The 12,979-nt window shown below is 38.4% G+C and overlaps 1 protein-coding gene across 1 annotated transcript in view; it reads right to left on the reverse strand.

Annotated features, from left to right (window-relative positions):
- Nucleotides 1-4,597: 4,597 nt before the first annotated feature.
- Nucleotides 4,598-12,979, reverse strand: part of LOC115220579 (transcription initiation factor TFIID subunit 11) — an 8,392-nt gene continuing 10 nt past the window's right edge. Inside the window, exons 1-4 of the mRNA XM_029790730.2 lie at nt 12,110-12,979; nt 9,801-9,888; nt 8,242-8,338; nt 4,598-4,781 (exon numbers count right to left, since the gene is read on the reverse strand). The exon at nt 12,110-12,979 is cut by the window's right edge and continues 10 nt beyond it. Of these exons, the coding sequence (XP_029646590.1) occupies nt 4,648-4,781; nt 8,242-8,338; nt 9,801-9,888; nt 12,110-12,939 (1,149 nt within the window). The 5' untranslated portion in view covers nt 12,940-12,979 and the 3' untranslated portion in view covers nt 4,598-4,647. The remainder of the gene's footprint in view (nt 4,782-8,241; nt 8,339-9,800; nt 9,889-12,109) is intronic.

Genomic DNA, 12,979 nt, shown 5'->3' on the forward strand with positions numbered 1-12,979 from the left:
TTTGGAATTGGCAATTAGCGGCATCAATTAAAATAAAAACGACAGTGATAGGTCTTTTATTCTTTACTTGGTTTCACTCATTAAACTGTGGCCATGCTGGGGCAGCTTTCTGAAGAATTTTGGTCGAACAAATTGCCCCCAGTACTTAGTGTAGAAAAATAACTTAAATATTAAAAAATATTAAAAATAAGTTACGTTAATGTTTATTTTGATTCGCGGTCACCAAAATAAAACAAAAAAAAAACAAAGTGTAAAAGGTGTTTAAAAAAATGTGTATTAGACGAATATGAAGACAAAAATATGCGCCAACGAAGAGGGATGGTGGGAGGAGAGGACTTCCTGAAAATTCTCAAGATGCGATTTTTTCCCTCATAACTTTAAGGAAATTGGATATCTTTTTATGAAATTTTATATAAATACCTTTGAAACGGCAAAAAGAAATTTGAGGGGAAAATCTTTTCGAGGGGGGGGGGCTTACGAAGACTTTTTTTGCTTGAGTGTAATGGAAATAAGTTTGAAAAAAAAATTAGATTCATCTATTTTTCGTTTGAGTAATGGAAAAAGGTTTTTAAAACAATCATAAGTATCATGGAGAGAGAAACAAATTCATAAATACGGTGTCGAATATGGTTTCACTATGGAAAAAAAGTTAAGGGCGATTTAAGCTGTTGTTTTTAGCACATCTCAAGCAAAAAAATAATTTATGAATTTCTCTCTCTTTGAAAGTCCTCTTCCCACTCCCTTCAAAAAAGTTCCCCCACAAATTTCTTTCTAATCGTAATCTATGCCGTTTAAAAGGTATTTATATAAAATTTCAACAAAAGATATCCATTTTCCTAAAAGTGATGAGGGGGGAAAATCGGATCTTGTGAATTTTCCCAAAAGTCCTCTCCTCACCCCATCCCGGTTCGTTAGCGCAAATCTTTGTTTTCATATTTGTTTAATACACTTTTTTTTTTACACCTAAGACACTTGTTTAGTTTTTTTGTTTTTCATTTTGGTGACCAGAAGTAAAAGTAAGCTATTGTGGATTACCATTTTTATCTCTCAGTATCAACGATTAGTTCACTCCACTTGTTAAAAATTAGTGAGTCATTTAAAAAAAAAAATTACGATTTTTTTTTTCTTTGAACATTGGATCTCGAAGCAAATTAAGCTATAATAATATTGTAAATATCTGAATAAAAAATCCTTTGAATATAAAAGTCAAAGGCTGCCGTTGATAATTTTTAGAAAAGAAATTTAGGAAGAGAAATTTATATCTATTCTGTTAAGAGCCAAATATATATAATAAGATTTAAATATTATTTGTTTCTATCACTCAGGACAGACAAGTTATCTTTATACATTCCTCATTCATGTTTATTGACTTTCATTGACGCTGCTATAGTCAATAATTATCCATAAATTTTTATTATTATAATTATATTCACATCCCAGAATATCATAGTGTTGACTTCAGCGAGATTTGAACTCTGAACATAATGAGCCATAATGAATACCACAAAAGATTTAGTCCAACGCTTTAACAATTCCGTTAATCCATGAAATTCCAGAAATAACAAATCGCACCTTACGTTTTTAAAACAGGAAGGACATATTCAGAATAAACTTGAGAAGCTGAACCTTCCAGGCAAGTTTAACAAAGGACTGAGAACACCCATGGCCTGCAGCAGAAGTGTTAAGACCATCCTTCTGGGTGGTTCCACATAAAAGCAGCTCACACACTCTGTAAAGGGGTTGGCATTAGGAATGGCATCCAGCTGTAGAAATCATGCCAAATCAAACTGGAGTCTTGAGCAGCTCTCTGGCCTGCCAGCCCTGGTCACACTGTCCAACCCATGCCAGCAGGGACAATGAACATTAAATGATGATGATGATGATGATAGCAGATATATATACGTTTGAGAAAAAGGTGTGATGGTCACCACTGGATCAAGGGAAGAAACATTGTGCTGAATTATATTAAATAATTACTCATTATTTAATATATTGTTTAATCAGAGCCCACAGATACGAAAATTATTGTGAATACCATTATTTAGCCACTGGGGCCAAGACCAAAGCATTTTTTTTTTCTAATTTTTAAATTTGAGATTTAAAAAAAAAAGAGGGGGGGGCAGTACCAATTTGTAGCTACTCTCTATTAAGTCTGTCTTTAGGCATGAATCTATGTACATTGTCGTATGCTTCAGTGATTTTTTCCTCCCACCGTTAATTCAGCAAGAACATGAAGACTATGTTTTAATTTTACTGATGAGGACATAATAAGATCAAAAATGTTGAGTTGTCTCCCATACTTGCAGTAACAGTAATTTGTCAATGATTAATTAGTGTCTTTTGATCACTACAACAGCATCATCACCATCATCATCCTCAATTAATGTCTGTAGGATCTGGTGAACAGCAGGGGTGCGTTGTGCCCCAGTGTCTGCTTTGGTGTGGTTCCTCTCATTGAATGCCTTTCTAGTGCCAACCACTTTGCAGTGCCTTTTTTCTTGGCACCACCAGCGTTAGTGAGGATACCAACTTCCAAGACAGGTAAAGAACAAGAAAAGGAAAAAGGGGGAAAAAAGCCCTCTTGTCCCTCCACCAGATAAGTGGTGGTGGGAGCATTTGATGGTGGGGAAGAAGTGATTTGATGGTAGGGAAAAAAAGATACATGGCTGCCCTGCATTATATAAAGTTGAGCAAGAAGGTAAGATGGTGGTGATGAATACCAGAGCAAAACCCTCAAAGAGCACAAAAGGATTCTTCTGATTCTCGTCCTTATCATCATCCGTTTTCCATGCTGGCATGGGTTGGACGGTTTGACAGGAGCTGGCAAGTCAGAGAGCTGTGCCAGACTCCAATTGTCAGTTTTTGGTTTGGTTTCTGCGGCGGGATGTCGTCCCTAAGGCCAACCACTTTACAGAGTGCACTGGGTGCTTTTTACATGGTCCCAGCAGAGATGCTTTCCATGTAGCACAAGTGCTTCATATGTGACACTGTCCCATGTGCCCTTTTATGTGGTGCCGACACAGGTGATCTTTAGCAGCACATTAACTTAATTATTTGAAGGCACACAGCTCAGTAGTTAGAGCGTTGGGCTCACAATCACAACACAGTGAGTTCGATTCCCAGACCTGACTGTGTGTTGTGTTCTTGAGCAAGACACTTTATTTCACATTGCTTCAGTTCACTCAGCTGTAGAAATGAATTGTGATGTCACTGGTGCCAAGCTGTATCGGCCCCTTTGCCGTTCCCTTGGATAACACTGGTGGCATGGAGAGGGGAAACTGGTATGCCTGGGTGACCATACACAACATTGCCTAGACTTGTGCCCCAGAAGGGTAACTTTCCAGCTGCAATCCCAAAGTCATTCCCGACCAAAGTGGGGGTGGGTCTTCACTCTTTTAAACATGGTTTCTCATACAAACATTCAGGAGTGAACGTTTACCAGTCAGGTTCACCTTTCTGTCTTCATAGACACTCCAAGACCAGCAACAAACTGATGCTGTTTATAACTGCTGCAGGGAAAGAATTTGTAGAGGACTAAACTTTTGGAATCAAAAAAGATTAGAGATTAGTATAGGTCAAACTGGGCCTGGTGCAGCCTTCTGGCTTCCCAGACCCCAGTCGAACCGTCCAACCCATGCTAGCATGGAAAGCGGACGCTAAACGATGATGATGATGATGGGTTTGTGGTCACAATGGCACAAGACGAGTTGGTGGCACAACATAGAGGTCATTGCAGCAGCAATAGAAGAAAACTGAGAGAAGATGCATGTATGGGTGAGAGGCTGGAGTGGGTCAATGGTGGTGTCCTGGCAACAAGTCAGATCTTTGCCCTTCAACTGATGGAGAAACAAACTAACGAGCAGAAAGAGAAGAAGAAAGGAAGAGCCATAATACAAATTATTTAGTGGCAGACATGAAATTGCATCCATCCATTCCCACCACCATTTAATGATTAGTGTACATAAAATTTTAACAAACTAATTTATTTGTTCATGGTTCCTCAGCCAAAACATCTCTTTCTCTCTCGCCATACATACACATATATAAATATATATTCATAGGTGCAAATATAGCTGTGTAGTAAGATGCTTGCTTCCCATCTACATCGTTCCAGGTCCAGTCCACTGTAGTGCTTTAGGCAAGCATATATGTGTGTGTTTGTCCTCATCCCCCCCCCCACTCATGTGTGCTCCAACATTTACACGATCCAACAATACAAATCCTGTGAATCATGTGCATCTTCTTTCTTATCAGCCTTCCTCATCATTTAACATCCATCTTCCCTGTTGGCATGGGTTGGACGGTTTGACAGTTGGCCAGGCCAGAGAACTGCACCAAACCCCACTGTCCGTTTTGGCAGGGTTGTTATAGCTGGATGCTGTTGGCATTTAGGAAGTGCATCCAGCCGTAAAAACCAGGCTGGACAGCTCCCTGCTCGCCTCCTCCATACCAGCATGGAAAGCAGACATTAACCAGTGATGATGATGATGATGATGATGCATTTCCAAATACCAACCCTGTCACAGAGTGGACAGGTGCCTTTTATGAGGCACCAGCACTGGCAAGCTCTGTTCATAAAACCTGACAAGACACAGTATAAATTTCAATAAATATTTATTTACAAAAGCAGTCATTTATATCATTTATTTATCTAAAAAAAGCACTTTTCTTAAATTTCGTTGTCGGTACAATGCCTTGATGTTTCAGTCTGCGGACTGCCTCACGCAAATGTTTTGGCTGGAGTGGTCCACTCTCACCCCACTGTTCAAGCACATCCAGGGCTGAAGAATACAAAAACAAAACAAAGAAATTATTTTAAAAATAAAAGACCAAAAATATTTATTGTTTCCAAGGTAACAAATATGAAAGGGAGACAACTAACTCCATTTATTTACATGAATGTCGAGTCAGTGTACAGGATGGAATGTGAGCCTAACGAAAATCACCCTTAGATGCCAAACATGAAATCCAAAGAATAATTAAGATTTAAAGCATCACCAATGGCAACGGAGAACAGAATAAAACACTCACATCGCTCCAATGGTTCTGTCACTATGTATTTTCAACTGCAACTAAGCACATCGTCATCATCATCATCATCATCCAACATCCGTTGTCCCATGCTGGCATGGGTTGGACGGTTTGACTGGGCTGGTAAGCTGGAAGGCTGCACCAGACTCCAGTCTGATTTGGTACAGTTTTCTATGGCCGGATGCCCTTCCTAACGCCAACCACTTCAAGAGTGTAATGGGTGTGTTTATATGCCACCAGCATGGCTGCCATTTGTACGACATCAGGGTGTGCCACCGGCATGGGTGCCAATTTGCGTGACACTGGTATCTGCCACGGCTGCAATTTTGCTCAGCTTGATGGGTCTTCTTCTCAAGCATAACATAATGCCAAAGGTCTTGGTCATAGCCTCCTTGAGGCCCAACGCTTGAAAGGAATTCAGCCATATTGCTTCCCTGAGGCCCAAAGCTCGAAAGGAACATCCTGCACTCTGGATGATGAGAGTAACAAACGACTGGTTATGCAATTTGATGGGGAACAAATATCAAATGTTGCTTTTTTTTTTTTGTTTGAAAGCACCAGTCTATCAGTTTTCTCAATGAATGCTAAGATCTTACTCTGATATAAATCACGAAAGACATAGATGAGTAAATGTAATGGTAAGCAAGTTAGGCAGATCGACTTACACAGAATATTAAATACATTTAATAGAAAAAATATGCATGTGTTTGGATATAAAATAGTATTGTGTGTATATATATATAGACATATATATATATAAAACGATTATAGCAGTGACTCGATCAATTCCTAGCAATATCTGAAGAAGGAATTCTTATATTCCAAAATATTATATCAGTCTATGAACAATTAAATTATAACAGTTATTATAGTCCACTCTGCATAGTTGTGCCATTCAAGACATGTTATATTTCACACACACACACACACACATATATATATATATATATACACACTTACACAGTTATATGATGATGATATACATGTGTATATAAATATATATATATATCATCATCATCATCATCAAAACAGACGCTAAACGATGATGATGATGATATATATATATATATATATATACATGTATATCATCATCATATAACTGTGTAAGTGTGTATATATATATATATATCACACTTGCTTTACATCTGTTTTTCTATGACAGCATGAGTTAGATGAATACGTTATTGAGACATTGGTTTACAGCTAAATGCCTGAACTGTTGCTAACCCTTTCCTGTTACACGAGTGAGGGAGATTCCTTTCCACTTTCCCTTTGAAAGAACAGAGCCAGTGAATGATTTGTTGACAGGGAAATGACAACAAGCGTCACTAATATCCATAGCTGAGTCCAGTAAAGAATCTAAACTTTCACACAGATATATATACAGTTGTGGCCAAAAGTTTGGAACATAGGTTTGTAAAAACCGAATTTTTATATCAAATGTCCAAAATCATATTTAATTTGCAAAATTTTGGAACAAAATAGATTGGAAAATTAGAATCTAACCATCAGTTATTAGATAAATAGATCTCTACGTTGTATATATTTGAATCGAATTTTACTCGGGCATAACAATTTTTATTTTTAAAAAATCTTCTAAACTTTTGGCCATGACTGTACTTGTATACACTCAATCATAAGTGAGTGTATGTACACACACACGCGACAGGCTTTGTACAATTTCTGTTTACCAAAATTCCTTCACAAGGCATTGTTCAGCTCAGGACGATAGTGGACGTCACTTGCCTAAGGTGTTGCAAAACAGACTTGTTGACCACACAGTTATGTCTGATCTTCTACAGATCCCAAACAGTGGGACTGAACCTGGAATCGCGTGGTTACAAGGTAAATTCCTAATGAATACAGCCATGCCTGCACCAAACCTCAGAGAGAGAGAGAGAGAGAGGTGAAAGATCATAAGAAAGATTTGAATGGAAGCTTTTAATGCTGCTCACAAGGCCCTGGTCTCAACCAGAACAGTTTAGTGCAGCCCTTCAACCCCACAGTCCTTGTACCTCAAAATAATTTTCATCCTCGATAAAAGGATGATTAAACGTCAGTCTCCAGTGCATAAAACAAAAGATAATTTTTTACAACGACTTTAAAAAATTAATATTCATCTCGAAATAGAACAGAATAAAAGTATGGCAGAGTTGTGTCCCTTGCAATACAAAAATGGCATCTGACATTTAAACCGAACTCGGGTCATGTCATCCTCATTGTCGTTGGTTTACGTTCGTTTTTCCACGCTAGCTTCGGATGGATGGCTTGTCTGGGGCAGTGTTTCATAGCTGGATTCCTTTCCGGTTGCTCAGCTTTTTAATCCCTTCTTCAAACATGCAGAGGTCGCGGTGTCCCATGGTAACCAGGAACACACCACATTCAGATATTCCCCCAAAACAAACAATTATAGCCAAGGGTTATTCCAGTCACAACAATCATATCTTGTTCTTTCAGACATAGCATACCTAGGACTACATCATTCAATGTTTCCTTCACTCTTTTTAAAACTGATATGGTGTAATTTAAAAACAGGTGTGGCAGCTAATTTGAGCACATGTAGCATCGTCATAAAAACTCCCTTATTGTCTTTAGGTAATTGTACTGACAAGTTTACAGGTCTTAACCCAAATCCAACTTTATTCAACTTGTCTTGAGAATGACAAACTATTTTGGTGAATTAAGGTGCTGGTGCCACATAAAAAGCACTCTGTAAAGTGGTTGGCATTAAGAAGGGTATCCAGCTGTAGAAACCTTGCCGAAACAGACAACTGAGGTCTGGTGCAGCCCTCTGGCTTCCCAGCTACTGCCAAACCGTCCAACCCATGCCAGCATGGGAAATGATGATGATGATCTCAGAATACATATTGTTTTCTCTAGCATACAGGTCAAACTTTTCTAATCAAAATATTTACAGCCAAAAAAGGTGGGTTGATTTATACACAAATACTATTTTAGAGGACCAAAAATTCCCTGCGAAATGCAACAATATTTGGAAAGATAAGGACAATGTTTGAAGGTTTACACAACATGTATGCACTGTATATTATTTTGAATAATATGCTGGAAAATAGAGCAAATGTTTGTTAGTGTAAGGACCATCACTCTAAGGTTGACAAAGATGAAATGGAAGGAGTTGAGATTCCAACATAAAAGGCAGAATGGTAGGGACGGAACATAGAAACAAAGAAATCTTGGCATTCCACAGACCTTCTTCAACAACTTCTCCAACAAAAACTTTAGCTATGCCAGACATTGCTATGACAACATTCTGCGAAATAGAGGATCCTGTGATGGACTGCATTAACTGCGGAAAAGAGAAAGTACAAAACAATATTGAAAACATATATAAACATCATTTGAAATTATAAATATTAAAAAATATGTGTATAGAACTTTTTTTTTTTTGGAACGGAAATTGAGTTTCACGTTGCCATCTTCAGGTGTAAAATTTGAGTCACAAGACAAAATCAGTTTCAGTTTTAGTAAAAGAAAACCATATCCTTTACAACAAATATACTGAATAGTTCTTTCTCATTCTCATTCATTAGACATGAAACAATATATATATATAATATATATATATATATATATATATATATATATATATATATATATATATATATATATATTTACATATATATTTATACATACACACACACATATATTTATACTGAGTCTGCTGAGATGATTCAAAAACACGAAACATAATAACCTAATAGCATATCTTTTCAACCCCTCTGATGAGATTCTGCCTACTATAATGATTTAATTATTGTAATTTAATATTTTAGGCTAAATTGAAACAGCTGTAAGAGTATATGTTAGATTTTTGCAGATTTTTCTAAATTTTCTTATATATACATATATGGATGGATGGATTACTTTTATATATATATATATATACATATATATATATATATATATATACATATATATATATATATATGGATGGATGGGCAGACCAGACAGATAGATAGCTAGTCACACACACAAATATATATTTAGAGAGAGAGAGATACATACATACGTGTTTACCAACATGAGCTGTCAACTGCAAGGCACACAGATCATAACACAAAGATTTGTCAATACCACTCCCTCTAGTTGTATCCAACCAAAACCATCAGAGAATACCAAGTCTTTTTGGCCCACATCTTACACATTTTTTATCTCCTGTCATCCAGGCAGACTCCACACCAACCAGGATTAACTAAATCCACCCACAGGTTATTTTGTCTCATTTACTGAAGATTTATGTTTTGGGGGACTTTCTCTCTCACACTTTTGAACCAATCTTTGCTTCTCTTCAGTTTGTAAACCACTGGTCTGCTGTTCCTTCCAAGTTCAACACCAGTCAGCCATGACATTGTGGGTCTCACTAACAAACCATGAAATTCCATCTCTACTGGAACTCAATGCACTGCCATCATTATGTAGCTGAAGAAACAGAAGCTGCCATCATTGCAGTTGATGGAAAAGAGCTGCTAAAAAATGCATTCTCTAATAACAGAATGTATCAAAACTGCAGCAACAACTGCATGTTATAGAATGCACTCAAGCTCTGGTGCAATGCAAGCTATGCAGTCCTTATGCTATGAAAGACATCTTTGTACATCGTTCAGTATCATCACACTGCTACAAGATATCCCCATGTCTAATGCCAAGACACACATTTGGCCATTATAATATATGCAACAGACCAAGGTTGATCCAGAGGTTACACAACCACTGAAATAGTGTTCAAAAAACTACAGTACAAGACTCACTCTTTTGATGGCAGCTTTGGGGAAAGCTGCTCTCCTGTACATCTCATAACGGTTCAATTGTTCCTCAGAGAAATTGGACACAAGAACTCTGAAGAAGAAGAAGAAGAAGAACAAACAAGTAAAATCATTAAAATTATTTTGTTATTTCTGTTGAAATAACACTGCTTTTTTTTTTTAAATTGATTTTGAAAATAAAAAAAATTATAAAATAACTCTGAAATTATTCAGCTGAGGTTTAGGACATGCAAGTGGCTTCTACTATAGCCTTGGGCTGACCAAAGCCTAGTGAGTGGATTTGGTAGAGGGATACTGAAAGAAGCCTGTCGTATATATATGTGTGTGCATGTGTGTGTGTGTGTGTGTGTGTGCGCGCGCGTGTGTGTGTGCATCTGTGTTTGTCCCCCTACCATCACTTGACAACCAATGTTGGTGTGTTTACATTCCCATTATTTAACGGTTTGGCAAAACAGACCAATAGAATAAGTCCTGGGGTCGATTTGTTCGACTAGAGGCAGTGCTCCAGCATGACCAGGTTGGTATCTAAAGGGTTAAATGCAGAATATTTATGCGTTGCATGTATTTATCAGAGAGTTTGTTTGTGTATTTGCATTTCATGTATATATGTGTGTGCTTGTATGTGTACTGATGTGTGTGTATTTGCGTTATATGTATTTATGTGTGTGTTGTGTGTTTTTCAATGCTCTGAACGACCCTGCAAGCCCACCATTTATAATAATAAAAATTGTTTCAAATTTTGGCCCAAGGCCAGATATTTCAAGGGGTCAAGCTTAGTCGATTATATTGATACCCAGAAGGATGAAAAGTAAAGGTTGAACTTGGCGGGATTTGAACTCAGAATGTAAAGGGTCAGAAGAAACACCATTAATCCTTTAGTATTTAAACCAGGAATATCCGGCCCAAATATTTAAACTGTTTTTTGTTCAAACTAAACTGGTCGGATCCGGCCTCTCACACCTACCCTACAATGTCATTCTAAAAACAATCGAAGTGACAAGATAATGCACGATTAATTCAAAACAATCATCATCATCATCATCGTTTAATGTCCGTTTTCCATGCTGGCATGGGTTGGACAGTTTGACTGTGGTCTGGAGAGCCAGCGGCTGCACCAGGCTCTAATCTGATCTGGCAATGTTTCTACAGCTGGAAGCCCTTCCAAATGTCAACCCCTCCCTCAGTGTAGTGGGTGCTTTTTACGTGCCACCGGCACAGGAGCCAGACAGGCAGGCCTGGCATCGATCATGTTCAGTGAATAAATAAGCATTAGATTTGACAGAGTAATCTGGATGTTAACCCTTTCGTTACCGTATTTATTTTGAGATGCTCTGTGTTTCTTTCAATTAATTTTAAATATAATAAAGAATTTAGTAAATAACTTTGTTATCATTAACTAGTGTTAGGAACATAAATTGTGGCCCTTCAGTGAGGCCCAACATCTGAAGTTCCTTTCTCACCATTTATTCTACGTCTTCCTCTTCCACAGGTCAGTTAAATTTTCTCAAAAGACATTTTAAACCTGCTGTGGTTAATTACATTTTGTTCTCTCTCCATTGTCAAGCTTATGCCAGCAGGAGGTGTCTTGTAGTTACCCCAATAGAAGTGAGCAAGGTGAGCTGTTCCTCTGCCCTATTGGTGCTATGCAGCAGGCCTGAGATTTGAACATCAATGCCTTACAGCATTTACATACTCCTTGTTATGTTCTGAGTTCAAATCCAGTTGAAGTGAACTCCACTTTTTGCTCATTCCAGGTGCATAAAATAAAGTATTAATCAAGTATTGAGGCCCAGTTAATATTGGTTTCAAATAATGGCACAAGGCCAGCAATTTCATGGTAGTGGGTAAGTTGATTACATCGACCCCAGTACTCAATTTTATTGACCCCGAAATGAAGAGAGGCAAAGTCGACCTCGGTGGAGTTTGCTTGTAGCAGGAAATGCCGCCAAGCATTATGTCAGTTTTGCTAACGATTCTGCCAACTCACAGCGTTAAGGCTCAGTTAAAATTTCTGCAAAACATCCTAGACGTGAATGGTATTATAAAGGAAATTAAGTACCAGTTACGCACTGGGGTCGATGTAATCGACTTAATACCTATGTCTGTCCTTGTTTGTCCCCTCTATGTTTAGCCCCTTGTGGGTAATAAAGAAATAGGTATTATAAAGGAAAATTAAGACAAAGATCTTGGAGCAAAACAGCAACAACAGTATGTAAGATGGTGACCACCCTATTTCAAAAACTGGTTCTGCAACCCAAAAGTGAATTCTTCCTCCAAGGAATCGTTATACTCACTGCATCTTTAACCGTTCTTCGTGTTTCTCCTTTTTCTGCTTCGCCAATGTGGCATCTCCCTCGTCGGCATTTTCGAGTTTGTGTTTTTCATCGGACGACGTTGGTTTCGCATCGGTTTTGTCTTCATTGCTTGATGTGGCACCATCCTTCGACGTTGAAGCGGCACAGTTGGCATCGGAACTACCAGACTGGCTCGAAGAACTTTTCTCCGGGACGCTACTACTGTCTGTTGTCTTCTTCGAATCATTATTGGTATTATTGCTGTTGTTGTTGTTGCTGGTGGTGGCGGTGGTCGTGGTCGTGGTGGTGGTGGTGGTGGCGGCGGCTGTGGTGGTGGTGGTGGTAGTGCTGTTGCTACTGCTATCTTTGTTATCACTTTTAGATGAAGAGGAATCGGTGGTCTTTGGCAAAATCTCATCTGGAGTGACGCTGGGTAGAATTGGGACACAGGGAAAATCAGTCGAGAATGGAGACGAAAGAAAATCCGGCGGTTTGTGAGGTAAAATATCGTCGTCATTGGTACCAAAGGATGTGTCGCTCTTCTTGTTGTCGTTAGTGTTATTGTTGGTGTTGTTGTTATCGTCGTCTTTCTTGCCAATAGTGAAAGTAGATTCTAGTTTCGTTTCTCCCGCGCCGGTCGACGTTCGAGTCTCGCCAACGTCTGCCAGTCTGTTTTCATTCTCTGAAGATAATTCTTGGGTAAGGCTGTGAATATCGCCCTCGTCTGCTACCACAGAACTAATTTTTGGTTCGCATACTTCTTCCATGCTACTGTCTAAACCTAAATCTTCAATCAAAGACTTACACACGTTAGAACGATTCGGGTCCATTGCTTGTTGATGGTTTGACGACCAACGAACTGCACCATGG

Source organism: Octopus sinensis, linkage group LG16, assembly GCF_006345805.1.
Source record: "Octopus sinensis linkage group LG16, ASM634580v1, whole genome shotgun sequence".
NCBI classification, from domain to species: domain Eukaryota; kingdom Metazoa; phylum Mollusca; class Cephalopoda; order Octopoda; family Octopodidae; genus Octopus; species Octopus sinensis.